This window comes from Podarcis erhardii (genome assembly GCF_964252035.2).
Source record: "Podarcis erhardii genome assembly, chromosome: 4".
Taxonomy (NCBI): Eukaryota; Metazoa; Chordata; class Lepidosauria; order Squamata; family Lacertidae; genus Podarcis; species Podarcis erhardii.
In genome coordinates, this window is record NC_138508.1 from 27509426 (window position 1) to 27528376 (window position 18951).

General features: G+C 44.8%; 1 protein-coding gene and 1 long non-coding RNA gene across 3 annotated transcripts in view; one reads left to right on the forward strand and one right to left on the reverse strand.

Moving 5' to 3' along the window:
- LOC309341374 overlaps window positions 1–18951 on the forward strand; it is a 376013-nt gene that overhangs the window by 316789 nt on the left and 40273 nt on the right. The gene's annotated exons all lie outside the window — the stretch shown is intronic.
- The window catches only part of FLT3 (fms related receptor tyrosine kinase 3), a 59613-nt gene continuing 47063 nt past the window's right edge, over window positions 6402–18951 (reverse strand). Inside the window, exons 17-24 of one of the 2 annotated variants that reach the window (XM_081860167.1) lie at window positions 17434–17587; window positions 15029–15150; window positions 14760–14884; window positions 12214–12336; window positions 10619–10730; window positions 9107–9206; window positions 8156–8261; window positions 6402–6585 (exon numbers count right to left, since the gene is read on the reverse strand). In XM_081860167.1, coding sequence (XP_081716293.1) covers window positions 6508–6585; window positions 8156–8261; window positions 9107–9206; window positions 10619–10730; window positions 12214–12336; window positions 14760–14884; window positions 15029–15150; window positions 17434–17587 — 920 coding nt within the window. In that variant the 3' untranslated portion in view covers window positions 6402–6507. Of the gene's footprint in view, window positions 6586–8151; window positions 8262–9106; window positions 9207–10618; window positions 10731–12213; window positions 12337–14759; window positions 14885–15028; window positions 15151–17433; window positions 17588–18951 lie in introns of both variants that reach the window. The other variant, XM_081860168.1, reaches the window with a different exon arrangement.

The window sequence follows — 18951 nt, forward strand, 5'->3', positions numbered from 1 at the left end:
GGCATCCACATGGGTATGGGGGTGGTACTTGCAGCCACAATCCCCACACTCTTCTAGACATACTGACTGTATACATCAGGGATGGGGGAACTGCGGTTCATCTCCAGTCTCTGTAAACCTCAGTCAGCATAATCAGCAGTCCTTGATTCCCACGGAATGCTATAGGATGTACTTTGCTGCATTGCAAGGGGTGGCTAGATGGCCCTTAGGGTCCCTTCCAACTCTATAGTTCTGTGATTCTTAGAAGACACACATGCAATTGTGCTAAAGGAAACAGTACCTTGCCCAGGTGAATCCAATGCTGTGCTGGGATTTGAACCCAGGTCAAAATCTGCCATGCTGCCTAGCACATCACATAACCTCCATTTACTGCTTGGCATTAACTACAGCATCTTAAAAAGCAGAGACATCACCTTGCCAACAAAGGTCTGTATAGTTAAAGCCATGGTTTTCCCGGTAGTAATGTATGGAAGCGAGAGCTGGACCATAAAGAAGGCTGATCGCTGAAGAATTGATGCTTTTGAATTATGGTGCTGGAGGAGACTCTTGAGAGTCCCATGGACTGCAAGAAAATCAAACGCATCCATTCTTAAGGAAATCAGCCCTGAGTGCTCACTGGAAGGACAGATCACGAAGCTGAGGCTCCAATACTTTGGCCACCTCATGAGAAGAGAAGACTCCCTGGAAAAGACCCTGATGTTGGGAAAGATGGAGGGCACAAGGAGAAGGGGACAACAGAGGACGAGATGGTTGGACAGTGTTCTCGAAGCTACGAACATGAGTTTGACCAAACTGCGGGAGGCAGTGGAAGACAGGAGTGCCTGGCGTGCTCTGGTCCATGGGGTCACAAAGAGTAGGACACGACTAAACGACTAAACAGCAAACAACAACATTAACTACAGCTTTGTAGTTTCATCAATTCATTTCACCATTTCACATTCAGAAAACATAAGCCAGTGTTTTACTACTAAGTGCTGGGCAATAAGCAGAATGGTAAACATAGGTGGAGTAACTAAACCTGAGCATTGAAATCTGTGGCCAAAAACACAGACACAACTCACTGGGCGAGATCGGACAAGACATGTGCTTTAAATGTGCCTTAAGTGTGCTTTAGACGTGTGATGTCAATGTGACACTTATCATAAGGTGCTCCTCTAGAACCTTCAAACTGGTCTCTAAACTGAAGACATTTGTGGATTTTTCATTAGAGCTATTCAGAGCGGGAGAGGTGGCAGAGTCTATGCACAATTTCACCCTCTGTGTAAATCCCTTTCTCCAAATCTCCAGCAAGCTTTTTGAATTTGGAGGATTTTAAAGAGGAGTTTAGGAGCACCTTTTAAAAATAAAACTTAAAAGGATGAGGTTTAAGAAAAACAGGTTTTGCATCCATTCATGTGTTCCTTGGCATCCTGACCGCGGTATTTAGCAAGAACATAACCAGTCTCCCCACCCTGCTTTTCATGTTCCACCTACTTTTATACAAAAAAGGTGTTTTATCCCTTAAGGTATCTGAGGGATCTGCAAGTAAGAGTAACTTCCCCAAAATATGTGCATGTTATGTGAAGCCAAAGATCACACACACACACTTTTTTCTTTTAGTACAGCTGCCTAATAGCTAATTTTAAAAGTAAATTGCATTTCCTTGGCTCTTGTAGACAGGGCGCCACAAGTAAGCTAATAAAGTTATAGTCTTAGGGTCTTGTATCTTTTAGACCAGCAGTTTCCCAGCTCAGCCACAAAGTTCACTGGGTGAACCTTACCTTCCTCACAAGGAGGTTGTTGTGAGGATAGCATACATGAGGCCTCCTGAGTTCCTTGGAGGAATTATAACATTCATGACTTTGCAGCAGCCAAAGCTAGGATTTTTTTTTTAAAAAAAGAAATTAGCATTGCACATGATTTATGTTATATTTTTTTAAAAAATTAAGAGCAGAATACATTCGTTAATTTCAGAATTTTTATTTTATTTAGTTAAACAATTTATATTTAGCTTAATTACAATAGCCTCTAAGTAGCTTATAAAGGTACAACAATATGTTTGGAGTTTGTGTGTGTGTGTGAATATATGGTACATGCTACTTAGAGGCAGTGTGATGTGGCAGTTAGAGTGCAGGATTAGGACCTGCACAGACATCTGTGGGATGTCCTGGGCTGACATATTACATACCACTTGGTATGAGGACTGAAAGAAAATTCCACACACCAAAAGTCAGTTTGGCAAAGTTTCCTGCTGTATCTCTCTGGTTGGTAGCATTCGGAGTTGAAAAGATTAAAAACAATTGAATCAAGAAAATACAAAAACACGCATTTCTGAAAGCAAATTCTAGTTAGGAGATTCTGCTTCAGAATCTCTCACCAAATTGGTTCTGTTCTCATTGGAAAGCAAACAAGACACGTTTATTTTCGAGCATTCGGCAAATACCCAGCTAAAAACAAAATGAGCTTACAGCTCCACCTAGTGTTTGTAATTGGAAAACCAAACGCAAAGTACCCTCGTAGCAGTGGTTTGCTAATTGGATAGCACCTTATCAACAGAGGTGTGATTCAGCCCAGCCCTGATGCTTTAGAAGTGAGTTGTGATTGAGCCTCTGCTGCTGCCCCAACTTGGAGAAGAAGATGGGTTAAAGCAGGGCTGGGGAACCTGTAGTGGCTAAAATAACCACCATTCCTAATCATTGGCCATTCCCCATTGGCGATGGGGGAAAAGTACTTCTGCATGCACTGCAGAGTTAAACTATGGAACTCACTCCCACAGGAGAAAGGGGTGGCCACAGAGCTGGATGGCTTTACAAGAGACACATTCAGTGAGAGGGCTATCAATAGTTACTAGCCATGATGGCTGCAGTAATGATTCTAAATATAGGTTATTGGAAGCCACATGAGTGAAGAGAGCTCTTGTGCTCTGATCTTGCATGCTGGTTGTGATGGCCTGGGACTTGGGCTCGGACTCAGAACCAGAGGAGTCTCAGTCCACACCGGATCCTTTGCCTCAGGTGGCGTCTGAACCTAGTCTGGGGCCTGATTCTGAAGAGTCCCAGTCTGCACAGGTTCCCCTGCAACAAGCACCTCTTGGGCCGAGTCAGGGGCCTGAGCCTGCCCTAGCTCCAGATGCAGGGAGTACCTTGTTGCCTTCAGCTGCTCCACTACCAGTTTGGTCAGGGGAGGCTGAGGTGGCCCCTGGGTCTAGTAACCCACCGACGTCTCCCGAGCTGCAGAGACTAAGGCCTGAGAGAAGAAGAGACCTGAGTACTCGCAGGAGGAGTGCTTACCTTTGGGTGAGACAGGCTGGTGAGTCACCGGGGGTGAGTCACCGGGGGATCAGGACTGGCCATTACCCCAACAGAGATAAAAAGCTGTCGGACCCCACCTCAGGTTGAGGAGCAACGTTGCTGTTTGCCAGAACCTGCCTGTGATCCTGTGCCTGACCTTGCCTGGTTTCCTGCCTTGGCCCTGTCGGACTGACTCCTCGCAGAACCCTTGGATTTGGGACCGGACCTGGACTGCATTACTCGGGTTACCCCCAGGCCCAGCACACTGGTTTCCCACAGGCCACTGTGAGAACAGGATGCTGGAATAGATGCACATTGGCTTGATCCAGCAAGCTCTTCTTATGTTCTTAATGCAGTCGGTCCCCAATCCCTGGGCTAAGGAGACCTTTTGAAATGAGGGCGTTTGCCATCCCTAGGACCATCTCTGGACTTAGTACATGCACAAGCAAGCCCCAAATGTCCTGATCTCTTCCAGTGAGCCCTGTGGTTTTCCATTCCTCCAAATGTTTCTCCAAAGAAGTGAATTGCATCTAGAAATAACACAGCACACTGGAAAAAAACCTATATCTTTTTTCTTTTCTTTTTAAATATTTTTTATTTGATTTTCCAAGTATAAAATAATAATACAACCATACACATCCACATTTACAGATTCCTCCGAATCTCTGGGCTTCCCACATCCCCTCCATGGTCCTATTATTAGATCTTTTCCCATAATCTATATTTTATAATACTCCATTGTCTCCATAGTACTTGCTATATTACAAGTGTTATTGCAGTCCTGCTAATATTTTCATCTGCTTACAGTGGTCTTCAAGATAAATTATAAAAAAATTCCCATTCTTTGTTGAAGTTGCTGAAATGGCAAAACAGACCGGAAAGCTCAGGAACCATGAAGACCAAAACAACAACAAAAAAACACCTACATCTTTATTTCAAATATATATCAAGTATATATCTGTATCAATATTTCAGCAGACATTTCATTCAGTAGCGGCAAGCATGGCTACCTGATGATTAAACAGCACATTTTAAAGGACATTTATCTATTAAAAACTGGATACTGCCTTTCCAGACAAGGTGTGCAATAAAACGAGACAACTCACAAAATAGAAAAATGAAATTAATAATTAATAGTCAGGGCAGTGCTAGCATAAAGCAGCAGGAACATATCTGAAAACTGAAGTTTTAACTACAAAGCTACATAATGTCAAAAACAAAAACAACACATCAAAATAAAATTACTAAGTCAAAATAAGGATTGAAAAATCCTGAAAAGCTTTAAAAGTCAGAGATGGGGAACCAGCACCCCTCCAGATGTTGCTGGACTACAACTCCCATCATCCTAGCCGTGCTTTAAGGTTTTAAGCAAGGTTTAGCAAACTTTTTCAGCAGGGGGCCAGTCCACTGTCCCTCAGACCTTGACAGGGGCCAGACTATATTTTGAAAAAAAGAACAAATTCCTATCCCCCACAAATAAGCCAGAGATGCATTTTAAATAAAAGGACACATTCTACTCATGTAAAAACCCGCTAAATCCTGGACAGTCCGCAGCCCGGATTGAGAAGGCGATTGGGCCGGATCCAGCCCCCAGGCCTTAGTTTGCCTACCCATGGTTTTAAGTCTCTGAGAGGATATCCCAGAGGGGCAACAGGCAGGGCTGGCTCAATACATTTTGGCATGTGAGGTGGACCCCAAAATGGTGCTTCTTATCCACCAGGGAAGAAGGAGAAAAGGGAGGTGTACATCAGGAACAAGGGGGGAAGTTCAAGAGCAGGACCTGCTGTCCCTGTGGATTCTGCCGCCTGAGGCGGTGACCTCAGCTTGCCATATGGGTGGGCCAGCCCTGGCAATAGGGTACAGCTAATCTCCCTCTCCATGGGTAAAAAGTCCAGGGCCAGAGAGGGAGCCCACCTTCCTGTGCTGGTGCTTTGATGACACAGTTGAGGAAGAAGAGTTTGGATTTGATATCCTGGTTTATCACTACCTAAAGGAGTCTCAAAGCGGCTAACATTCTCCTGTCCCTTCTTCCCCTGCAACAAACACTCTGTGAGGTGAGTGAGGCTGAGAGAATTCAGAGAAGTGTGACTAGCCCAAGGTCACCCAGCAGCTGCATGTGGAGGAGCGGGGAAGCGAACCCGGTTCCCCAGATTACGAGACTACCGTTCTTAACCACTACACCACACTGGGGGCAGAGCTTGGGCAGCTTGGGACCCACCAGATCCAGAGTCCCCTCGTTCCCCTGGCATGGCCTCAGAATGGGAACGAAACCATGCCAGTGCTGGCTTGGAGAATTTCCCTCTGAGAAGAACCAGAATTACCCAGGAGGAAACTGTCAACCCACCGCCCCAGCTTCCGCTGTGGTTTGCACAATTTTGGCAGGGCTTAGATATGGCAGCTCCTCTGTCATGGATTTCCCATTTCCTAAGATGGTATAGTTGTTCTGACCATGTAACCTGGGTGTAAGCAACACCAATGAGAATTTCATTTTCTCTTTTCTTCATCCTGCCAAGCCACACAAAGTCTATGAAGAAAGCCTTCATTTCATCTGGATCACATGAAATTCAAATGCCCAGTGATGGGAATAAGGTGAAGAAGACCTTACAGAGGAAGCCCTTGCTCACAAAAAAGGGGGTGGAGAGCCCATGGCACTCACCCAAAAATCCAAATATGCCTGACATATATCAGACATATGCTGCTTATGATGTGGCGCAGGGGTCTGAATGTCCCAATCCAAGCTTTTTTGAATTATTAGCACAGCAAGTGTTAAGATAATGCCGCTATACATTCATGTCTGGAGGCTCTGATGACAAAGAACTTCAACTCTCTACATCTGCTCTAAGCACAACCAAACAACAACGGGAATGTTTGACTTCAGTTACATTTGTGAAAGGAAAGAGTTTCATTTCCTAACCACAACCCCTGGAGGCTGCAGACACACCAGAGAACCCCTGGTTCAAAACAGTGCTTGTGAAAAGTGTGCTCTCGCCTTGACCCAGATTCCTGAAAGGGGAGGCAAATTTCATTCCGAAAGCAAAAGTTGGATCATGGAAATGAGCACGAGAAATTCAGGGGCGGGAGCAGCAAATCTGGCCTCTTTAGCGAAGGCAAAAAACCCTCTCTGTCGATACATTCAGCTTATATGCCTTTTTATAGAAAATAATGCATCCATCTTATTTCTCCCTTGCAGCATCTGCATCCAGAGTAGGAATGGTAAACTGAAGTGGTTCAGCTTCTCTTATCCCATGTGAACTGGGATATGTGGCTTTGGACTCGATACGTGTTCAGAAATCCCACTCTTCCCCATTGGATATGCCTATAATTTAGGACGGGAACATAAGAGGTAGCAAATAATGAATTGCCATTATTATTATTATTATTATTAGTAGTAGTAGTAGTAGTAACAGAAATAGTAGCAGTAATTACAACTCCACAATACTTTCTGGTATGCACGGTGGTTTACAAATCCAATTTAGTTCACTGAGATGTAGGTAAAATAGTACAGGCAGCAAAGAGGAGTTAATCTCATGCCTGAAGAAAATGCTGGTCTGCCCATGAACTTCCTGTGTGGGATTCCAGTTGTGTTTGTCTGAAGAGGGCTGGTGCAAGGATGGCAAACCCTTTTCAGCCTGAGAGCCACATTCCCTCACAGACCACCTTCTGGGGGCCACATACCAGTGGTGGTTGGAGCCAGAGGTAAAAAAGTGGGTGGAGCAACAAATGTGACTCTTACCATTGTTCTATAGCAGGCATCCCTAAACTTGGCCCTCCAGCTGTTTTGGGACTACAGTTCCCATCATCCCGGACCACTGGTCCTGTTAGCTAGGGATGATGGGAGTTGTAGTCCCAAAACAGCTGGAGGGCCGAGTTTGGGGGTGCCTGTTCTATAGGCTACATTCCCAAAAGCCAGCAGTTTCTAGACCAGCAAATCTCAACCTGTGGGTCCCCAGATGTTGTTGGACTACAACTCCCATCATCCCTGAGCTCTAGCCTTGCTAACTAGGGGTGATGGGAGTTGTAGTTCAACAACATCTGGGGACCCACAGATTGAGAAAGGCTGTTCTAGACCCTCCACAGTGGAAGCAGATCCATAAGGGCCTATGCAACAACCTCAGCCTGCTTTCAGCCAAACCCCACTGGCCTTCCTCACTTGCAACCAGTCGGTGGGTGAATGGGGCTGTCACTGGCTCAGACTCCACCTGCTGCTAGTCTCTCTGCTTCCCTACCTCCAGTGCCAGCAGATAGCAGCAGTGGAGGACTCTGGGCTCTCACCTTTCAGTGGCGCCCTGTGAGACCCTAAAATTTGCCCTCCCCTCCTCTCACGCTCCGTTCTACAGCATTGTTGTGGTGCTCCCTGAAGCACAGCACCCAGTGCAGCTGAACTGGTCGTGCCACCTTAGAACTACCTCTGACACCAGACACCACAGACTCTCTAAGCAGACAAGTGAGAGGCACAAGCATAGGCAGAAACACTCAAAAGTAGGACATTGAGAAGTTGAGTGAGTGAGGTGGAGGCACGGCCAAAGACAGGCCTGGAAGCTAGATGAAGAGGTGAGGTTTCGCACACCTGTGCAGGAGTCTCACATTTCTGCAGTGCTCTCCTGAAAACACTCAATAATATATTTGCCAAAAATGCTGCACACTCTCTCTCTCTCTCTCAACAGCTGAGAAGAACACCAGAATCATGATGACATTCTGGAGATCTCCCTGGGGGAAAACAACAGACGGTTCTTTCTGAAGATTAGAGCGAGCAGCTGGGGACATCATTCACAGTCCCTTGCCATGGGTGCTATTAATAGGTTTTAAACCACCACCCCCTAAAAAAAAAAAAGCAAAAGGGGAAAAAAAGAGAAGAAAAATGTTCTTGGTTTGCAAATCTTACTTACTGCTCCTTCTGCCTCAGCCAGCTGGCAGGCCAGGAGGGAAAGCAGCTGTGAAAAGGATGGTCTTTTTCTGGAGTCCAGAGCCCAGCAGGAACACAGCATTAAATATCTGCAAAGACAACAACAAAACCAGAGGGGGGGATACGAAATGATTTCCCAAAGCATTTTCCATGGGAAAGTCAGGCAACTGGGATATGAATGTGTCCCAAAATACAAGTACGCCTGGGCTTTTAAAAGATCCTAGGATCAAAAGAACGTCACCTGCAGCCCAGACTCAAGGCGCTTCGTTAAGACAACACCCCAAAGCATGAAAACTGTTAAGTTAATGTGCCTGCTTTAACATCTCCACCATGTTATCAATAAGCTTGTTTGGCCGTCTCATATACAGTATTTGAGAATCTCGTGGCACCCGTCTGAAGCGATGCTCTCAAGTAGATCTTGTAAACATTTATGTGGCTTCAGTCCCACATCCATTATCCAAAACACTCCGAAACTGGATATGTTGGTTTAAGTTCTAAGCAGCTCTCCACCACGGCTGGGGCCAGGAAAAGGGGGCAATTGACAAGGGGCAATTCAATAAGGTGAAATGATGTCCGCACTGCATTATCAGCGCATGTATACCAACGGTACAAACAGGGAAAGCAGATTGAGAAGTGTGTGTGTGTGTGTGTGTGTGTGTGTGTGTGTGTCCCAGAATGTGCAACACAGGTCAGTTTTTTTTACTCCTCTGTTTCCTTAACTTGCATATCCAGCATTTATGCCTACTTAATTGTTTCTAACAGTAGCCAGTATGTGGAACTAGTGAGATGATCATAGATACTGGTAGTCCTGAAGAATAATAAATTAGAAGCACAGGGAAGGTAGGAAGGGTGAAATGTACCATGGCATCCCTAAATTGTGCCTGGGCAGAATCCTGCCCCTCCCCAGCCCTCGGTATTCATACCCCATGCTTACATTTCTTTTGTAGCATAAAATGGACAGTCCATTTTAAAGCCACTTTGAATTAACTTGTAGAAGTTTGCATCCACTTGTATTCCAGGGTAAGGATTGACACCTAAAACAGAAAGATGGGAGAAGTGAAGAGTGAACAAGTGGAAGTTGACAAACAGGCTTGCCGCACCCTTCTTCACACAATTCACGACTGCATATACACTGTACATTTAAAGCAAACAGCTCTCCCCCCCCCAAAAAAAAATCTTTGGATCTACGGTTTACCCCTCCTAGAGCTATAATTCCTAATGCCCCAACAAACTATAGTTCCCAGTATTCTTTGGAGGAAAGTCATGTGCTTAAAATTATGGTGTGCAGTATGTAGCCTAAAGCACCCACATCATTGAGTTCATTTCTCCATATTTCCACATCAGTTTTGTTATTTAAAAACAACAACTCGTAAAGATTAATCAGCATATCAGTGCCAATTTCTCCTAATGTACACATTTTTGTATCCAATTTCCTCTAACACACACATTTTTGGAAAGCATACTTCGCCTAATATAATGTGTTTTGTAAGTTATTTTCCTGCACACTTTACCCTAGTAGAGTGATTCCCAAACCTCCCCACCCCCTCGAAGACCACTTGAACACTGCTGAGACTTTGCGGAGGGGGGGGGAACTTAATGATTTTTCTGCCTATTATAACAGTTGTAATGCATGGTCCTGGTTGCTATACAATTTTTAATTGGAGTTTTATTGCTTTTATTTCATACGTTGTATTTTATTGAATTCCAATTCAAATTGTAATACTGTACAATAAAATACAATGTAAGAAATAAGAGAAGCAATAAAAATACAATTAAAAATCCACATGCATCATTAATACAGTGGATGTTCCATTTTCAGTCTTCAACCACAAATTCACAAATGTGCTGTGGACGGCTTGAATGAAGCTCGTGGACCTGAAGGAGCATCTCCACCCCCATTGTTCTGCCCGGACACTGAGGTCCAGTGCTGAGGGCCTTCTGGCGGTTCCCTCACTGCAAGAAGCCAAGTTACAGGGAACCAGGCAGAGGGCCTTCTCAGTAGTGGCACCCACCCTGTGGAATGCCCTCCCACCAGATGTCAAAGAGAAAAACAACTACCAGACTTTTAGAAGACACCTGAAGGCAGCCCTGTTCAAGGAAGCTTTTAATGTTTAACAGACCATTGTATTTTAATATTTTGTTGGAAGCCGCCCAAAGTGGCTGGGGAAACCCAGCCAAATGGGCGGGGTATAAATAAATTGTTGTTGTTGTTGTTGTTGTTGTTACCACTGTCTGTGAACCCCCATCTTAGTATACGCATTTCTGAAAACATTACCTGGCTAGAAAAATTCAGAGAATTTTGAAGGATGGCTGTTTTTGCATATTGCTTTGGAAAGTGCCAATGAGGCAAGTCCACATTTAATGCAAACTGAACCATTTTTTTCTGCCACCCCTTGTTTCTGGGCCCTCCTTAATGCTGAAGTAGGCAACTTAATCCAGAACATACCAAGAGAGAATATTTCCCACAGTAAGATTCCATAAGACCAGACATCACTCTTAATAGTATAAATCCCTTGAAACAAGCTTTCAGGAGACATCCACTTAACAGGTAAACAAGCCTGTAGGAAGAGGAAAGGGGAGGAAATCATTTCTGCACTGAAACTTCCACACATCAGAGGAAAAAGAAGAAAAAATACTGTGCAAAGTCTAGCCATTAGTATGCACGGACTTCATTTTTAGAGGAATATCTGCTTGGGAACAGGGCGGTTGTGGCCTTTGAGGGAGCACATGCAAAGCATAGTGGAATTAGAGTAGGAACTAGGATTTTCACATGATGTTGCAGAAGCAGCTCTTGTTTGTAACACCTAAAAAACAGATAACCAGGGCTGCTTCAGACTTGATCGATTCCCTATATGAAAAGTTTCTCAAGCATGTCTTCCCACTGTGAAATATCTTTGGGTGTGTGTGTGTGACAAGCTACACTGAGGATTTAGTATTTACTGCAAGGAAGCACTTTCTGTGTGAAGGTGCCCTCAGACAGATGGCTTTATGCAGCCTCCAGGTTCAAAGACCTCATGCTACTGAATATAATCTGCTGCTGGACAAGGACAGGAGAAGAAGGCTATTGCCTTACTGGAGGGATCTGTAGGAAACAGGAAATGGGATTTATTGGCCGTTAGTCTAATCCAGCAGGGGTCCCTTTCATAAAGAAGTTAGGAAGAAAGCAGACATGTGTGTTCTAGCAAACCCAGCAAGGGAATCTGTACCTACGAAGAGGCTTTGGCGCACAGATTGCCATTCTAGATCACAATCTCTGTGTGCAAAGGAGTCCATCCAGCCTCCTGAAGTTGAGGGGGTGAATAAAGAGGTGTTTTTCCTCCCTCTCATAATACCAGAATCTGGGGTCATCTAAGGAAGCTGAATGTTGGAAGGTATCCAGAAAAATAAAAAGAAGTACTGTATTTCTTCACACAGCTTATAGAGTGGTTGGGGTTTTTGTTTTTGCGAAATTGTTTTTATTGATTTTTCACATTTTAACAAATCAACCACAAATTAGAGCAAATTTAATACAATTTTTCAAAAAATTGGCTTCCCACACTCTGCTTTCCATGTGTCCAGAGTTTCCTCTTGTTGCTGCGTTGTTTTCTAATTCACATTCCATTCCTTACATTTAACCTTATATTGCAATATTTTTATTTATAATTCTTAACCACTTGCCAATTCCTGCATGTACACACAGCACACAGTTAAGCTATGTTAAATTCATTGCCACGGGAGGTCGTTAGAGTCGCCAAGTTAAATGGCTTTGAAGGAGGATAAAGACAAATTCATGGAGAATAGGGCTAATGAAGGTTACGAGCCATGATGGCTGTGCACTATTCTCCAGTATAAGAACTGGTGTGTTTCTGAATACCAGTTGCACAAGTGGGGAGATTCCTGCTAGGTATCTGGTTGGCTATTGTAAGAACAAGATGCTGGAATAGATGGGCTTTTGACCTGATCTGACAGGGCTATTTTTATATTCTTATGGTTAGTACTACTGCGTTGTTATTATGATTAGCATAAAGCTATGGAAAGAGTCTGCCAAAAGCATCTACTTACGTTCCCTCGGACAACGTAGTTTGAATCATTCTCTATGTCCCTTGCAAGTCCAAAGTCGCAGATTTTTGCCACTTTCCCGTGAGTGACTAGAATATTCCTGGCAGCGAGATCCCTGTGAACACACTGTCAAGGGAGAATGGTGTGAGTTTGCTTCACGCCCTGTTTCACAACGGCCAAAGAACAACATTTAAGTCTCTGGTTGTTTCCAAGCCAACACCTTTCGCAGCTGAAATCATATGCCAAAATAGGGACACTTGGAGGGTTTGTAAACATGTGCTTATTTTGCTTAATGGTTTGTCTAGCCCTACCTATGGACTAGGCTGATGGGATGTAGAAGCTGAACCCTGGAGGGCCCTGTCCCTGGTGTAGACCACATTGAACTAGATAGACCAACGGTCTGGCTTCGTGTAAAGGAGCTTTCTCTGTTCCAATGTTCTCATCTGGAGGCCCCTGTTTCCCTGTTCATGGTCTATGTGGTGCTTCCCCTCTCCAGCACTTGAAGGGCACACATCCTCTTCTTTAAAACAACAACAACCAAAAGTGGGTGAGCCTACGAGCAATAAATCTTAGAAAGAAGGAACCGAAAGATAATGCCGATCAGTTCACTGAAAGTTTTATGCGCTGGAGGGAAATTGTACGAAATACTGTAATACCGATAGTCACTTTTCACTTGATGGAAGTTCACAAGCTTTGCACAAAGGAAGATTGTTGGCTGACCCTCCAAAAAGATGAGCGATGCTGCTCCTCCTGCTGCTCCTCCTGGCTCCTCCTGAAGGGCACTATCCCCCTTGTTTGGCATAAGACTTACATACGCAAAAGGAAGAGTATTTTGACCTGATCCCATGTTAAAGGAAGAAATTCATTTCCCATCCCAATGATATCTAAACACTGGGCACCAAAATTCAGAACAGAGTTCAAATGGTTCCCATATAGCATTGCATCATTACTGCAGAATCAAAGATAATCTTTAATGACTGCCGAATACAGTAGATATACTCTAGCAGAACAATTATTTGTTGCTCCCATGTTGGGGGCTACAGTTACTGAGCTACAGGAAGGGCCACACAGCTCAGTAGCAGAACACCTACTCTGCATACAAAAGGTCCCAACTCACAGCCAGGGCCAGATTTAGGTTTGATGAGGCCCTAAGCTACTGAAGGTAATGGGGCCCTTTATGTGTCCAGCTGTCCTTTGTCAACAACAAATTGTTACTGTTTTTTATGTTGAATATATGCTATATGGTAATTTATGGACCTAACAGGTATCTAAAACCAGTGATATTTTAGGGAGCAGGCTAGCAGGCGGGGCCCATTACACAGCATCTCCAGCTACTCTTGTCTGAAACCTTGGAGAGCTACTGCCAGTTGGTGTAGACAACACTGAGTTAGACACATTCCAAGCGATTTAAAGTCTGATTAAATCTTGGAAATCCCACCTAAAGGCACCCGTCTTTGCACCCCATAATCCCACAGTCCTTGTCCAGCAAAACCTGTGATGGCCAGGAAATGCTTGCTCTTCTTCCCTTCTTTTTGGAATTACTTTGCCCTTGAGGATTTTTGCTCCCCCATTCTTTGACATGTTTTAGGCAGACAATAGCAGAAGGACAGGTAAACACCTCCATCTTCCTTCTCTCTCATTCCATCAATGTTCCAACTTCCAACACTCCCTCCCCCTTTCCCCACAAACACTGGAGCATCATTACACAGCTGTTCTTGGTTCCCTGGCATCTCATCTCCCCGTCTAGACCGCCTGTCCTCCTGTCTCCTTCCGAGACAAGCCTTCAGAAATTCAGTTTACATTTTGCCTTTTGTTTTCCCTCATTTAGAAAACCACCTTTCTTTGGAAGAGCACTGGCTTTGTCCTTCTTAGTCCCTCTTGGGGAGCTTACTAGGGCATTCTGCTACCTAGACCAAATGTTAGTCACACTGTGTTCTTGTGTATTTGGTAAAACATGCTAGTTTCTGGGCCAGCTCTGCTGAACTGGCAGCAGCGTTCCTTTGGCAGAGAAGAGCCACGGCAGCAGAGAGAAGAGGTTCCTCTCAATTCCCCTCTAGCCATTTGCGTTCCAGAGAGATGCATCATAAGCAACTATGGTAACAACCAGGACTGACCTATAACATTCTGATGCCTGAAGCAAAGGGCAAGAAAGCATCCTTATTCCATGTGAAGAAGCTGATTAGACTGGTGATGGGACAGTAACCTCCTAAGGGCAGCTGTCTTCCTTAGAGGACATAAGGCAGGCTTTGTGAACTACATAAAACTTTCCTCCAACACCTCGCCAGCATTCCCTGCTTCACAGCATCTGCCACCTGAGGCAATCATCTCATTCTGCCTAATGCTGGGGCTGGTCCTAGTATTTACACACACACCAGAAAAACGTATTTCTCTCATAAAAGTCCATTTCTAATTAAGTTTATTTATTTATTTTTTTGTAGTTCTGAGCTGGAACATCCAGCTGGAGAAGAGAGGAGGTAATGGGATTTGGATCACTGTATGCATTTTTGTTCTCTTTATCATCTGAACAAATTTTCACACATCATGCTTACTGATTTTGATTCCAGAAACTCCATTCCTTTGGCAACTTGATATGCGAAGGAGAGAAGGTCTTCAAAAGTCAGCACATTGAGGTCCTCTTCATCATCTATTCCCCTGTTCACATATTTCATTCCTTCTACAAGTGAAAAACAATGGAGCTTTATTTCGCTAAGGCTTGAGTTTCTGTCACTAGTATTGTTTGCCAAATGACTACATTACTTCAGACCATTTTTTTAAAAAACCCACAATTACAACCCAAAAGGAGACTTTGATTTCTTACCTTCCTCAGCAAGCAGGGCAATTCTGGACAATTTAGATGCCAAATATAAGTCTTTTTTTGCAGATGTGTTTCCAAAGTCATCCTTTGGAATATATGAACCATTTCTTAGTATATATTCATTTCTGAAAAAGATTTTTTTTTAAAGAAAAAGGGATTGCTATAGTAAAAATGACATCCATAAGAATGAACACAAATAAATAGAATGAACCCCAAATAAATAGAAATTAAAATCTGCATAAACACATTGTTATTTTTTTAAAAAAATAAGCATTTGGATGGTGTTGTGCTTAGAATTTTTCACTTGCAGAATTCATCACGATAGCATGCATTCAATTTAAACAGCAGAGTCTTTGAAAGAGGATTTGTGACAGTTACAGCTTGATCAGGTGGAATACACAGCAGAAATGAAAGCAGTCAATCTCTTGTGGCTTTTCCATGCAGATGTGGTTCTCAAACTATATCATATAGGGACCTTACCTGGGTAAGATAATTGAGAGAGCGGTTGTCAAACAGCTTGGTGGGTTTCTGGATGAAACATCGGCTCTGGATTCATTTCAGTCCGGTTTTCGCCCTGGTTACAGGACTGAGAAAACTTAGGTCGCCCTAACAGATGATTTCCGTAGACAGATGGATTGAGGTGGGTCAGGACTGCTGATTCTTTTAGATCTGTCAGCAGCCTTCGACATGGTTGATCACGAACTTTTGGACCACCGCCTTGCCGACGTGGGGATTCAGGGCATAGTCTGACAATGGCTGTGCTCCTTTATCTCAGGTCGGGGATAGAGGGTGGCACTAGGGAGGGAGTTGTCGCCACGGCACTCCTTGGTGTGTGGAGTCCCGCAGGGTGCAATCCTTTCTCCAATACTTTTGGGAGCCAGTTCAAGTTAAATCCTTTGAAGACAGGGGTCCTCTGGCTGGGTCAGGACGACATGGGGTTGGGGGACCAACTCCCATCTCTTGCAGGGGCTCAGTTAGTGCCAGAGCCCTCTGTCAAGAGCTTGGGTGTAACCTTCGACGCCTCCCTTTCCATGGAGGCGCAGGTTGCAGCCACAGCACAGGTGGCATTTTTCCATCTCCGCCGTATTAAGCATTTGGTCCCTTACATTTCTCACCCTGATCTGGCCACAGTGATCCATGCAACAGTCACCTCCAGGCTTGATTATTGTAACTCACTCTACGCGGGGCTGCCCTTGAAGCTGACCCAGAAACTCCAGCGGGTGCAGAATGTCACAGCAAGGCTCCTTATGGGGTCCTTGCCGTGGGATCACATTCATCCAGTGCTTTACCAACTGCACAGGCTCCCAGTGGAGTACAGGGTTAGGTTTAAGGTGCTGGTTTTGACCCATGTACCTACGGGACCGCCTCTCCTGGTATGCCCCACAGAGGACCTTAAGGTCCACAAATGACAACACTTTGGAGGTCCTAAGTCGCAAGGTGGTTAGATTGGTCTCAACTAGGGCCAGGGCCTTTTTAGTACTGGCCCCAACTTGGTGGAATGCTCTGTCACAAGAGACTAGGGCCCTGTGGGACTTGACATCTTTCCGCAGGGCCTGCAAGACAGAGGTGTTCCACCTGGCTTTTGGTTTAGACTCAGTCTGACCCTTATGTTTCCCTCCCCTTATGGTTTTGATCTATGGGCTACTATTAAAATGAGGCTGCATTTTAAATTGTATTTTAACCCATATTTTCAATTGGTTTTTTCCCCTCCCCCCATTATGTTTTTATTGTAATTTTACTGGTGTTAGCCACCCTGAGCCCGGCTCTGGCCAGGGAGGGCGGAGTATAAATAAAATTATTATTATTATTATTATTATTATTATTATTATTATTATTATTATTATTATTTCACCCTAGCAACTTGGCCCTGTGAGGAGTTGTTAGGAGATGCGAACGAGGAACAGTGCAAATCAGCTACAGCCTCCTTGCACTGCCAGGACTGCTGATCAGAAGGCAGAACCACTGGCCCAATGAGTCAGGTGACACTAGAGAACCAATCAGCTGCTGCTGGTTAATATAAAGCCTCCAGAACTGATACTTTCCCTCAGTCTAGGTAACCTGTTGTTGAGGGAAATGATCAGATTCTTCCACTGGACTACTATCTGCATGAGTCTGCCTGCTGGGCCTGTGCTACCATTAGGCAGAGTGAGGCAGCTGTCTCAGGTGGCTAATGCTATGGGGAAGGTCCCCCCCCCCCAGAGGCGGAGTGTATGCTACAGCCGCCCAGGATGGGCATGTGGGGAAGGCCCTTAAGGGAGGCGTGTTGTGGAGAAGCCTTGGCAGCTTCCTCGTGTGCCATAGCCCCGCCAAGGAGAGCGGGCGGCACTATTCCCTCCCCCTTTGCTTGGCACACAAGGCCCTCTAACACATCACTTTGCCCAAGCCACATCTGGCTCAGTGCTCCTTACCTTGAGTTTGCGTACTGTGGGAAATTGTGGTAAAAGCTGAAATTGTGCTGTCGGAAGACGTCAGTCAAGGTCTTGTGGAATCTGTCTCGTTTGCTCCGCAAGTAGTTCAAAAGGTCTCCATAGCAACAGTATTCAAAAATCAAGTAAACTGGTCCTGGAAAGTTTTTTTTTAAAAAAAAAAAATCTGTTACTCCGATACCAGAGAGCAAACAGTGAAAAAGGAAGCAACTGGGAGCAGCCACTGGGGCCACATAACACCAGTCCTAAAAAAAATCTACATTGGCTCCCAGTACATTTCCGAGCACAATTCAAAGTGTTGGTGTTGAGCTTTCAAGCCCTAAACAACCTTGGCCCAGTATACCCAAAGGAGCGTCTCCACCCCCATTGTTCAGCCTGGACACTGAGGTCCAGCTCCAAGGGCCTTCTGGCAGTTCCCTCATTGCGAGAAGTGAAGTTACTGGGAACCAGACAGAGGGCCTTCTCGGTAGTGGCGTCCACCCTGTGGATTGTGCTCCCATTAGATGTCAAAGAGCTAAACAACTATATAATTTTTCATAGACTTCTGAAGGCCACCCTATTAGGGAAGCTATTAATGTTTGATGTTTGTTGTTGCTACTGTTGGTGGTATTTTTTCTGTATTTTATTTGAAGCTGCCCAGAGTGGCTGGGGCAACCCAGTCAGATGAGCGGGGTACAAGAAATTAATAACTACTACTAATACTACTACTAATACTCTTGGTAGTTCCAACAGAAAGGTCATTTGAGACATAGGTAAAGGTAAAGGTAAAGGTACCCCTGACCATTAAGTCCAGTCGCGGATGACTCTGGGGTTGCGCGCTCATCTCGCTCTATAGACCGAGGGAGCCGGAGTTTGTCCACAGACGGCTTCCGGGTCACGTGAACAGCATGACTAAGCTGCTTCTGGTGAACCAGAACAGCTCACGGAAACACTGTTTACCTTTCCGCCAGAGTGGTACCTATTTATCTACTTGCACTTTAACATGCTTTGAACTGCTAGGTGGGCAGGAGCTGGGACGAAACAACAGGAGCTCACCCCATCACGGGAACTGGAACCACCGACCTTATGATCAGCAAGCCCTAGGCTCTGTGGTTTAGACCACAGCGCCACCCGCGTCCCTCATTTGGGACATGGGAAGCTGCTTTCTACTAGATCAGACTAAAGGTCTGTATAGCTATCTAGCCCAGTAGTGTCTTCTCTGACTGGCAGTGGCTCTCCAGGCTCTCAGACAGAGGGAAGTTTATCCCAACACCTGTTGCCTGATCCTTTTAACTGGAGATGCCAGAAACGGAACCTGGAACCTTCTGCAAGCAAAGGAGGTGCTCTGCCACTGATCTATGGTCTCCCGAGTTCCATCAAAGACTCAGCAGATCCCCTAAATGTGAATTTTCATTCCATTGGACAGGAGCTACAGGCACAACAGGCCAATGCTAATTCTACATTTGGGTACTCAACCCAGGCAAAAAGAGGTCACATTGAAGGGTCTAGCATAAGTAGATG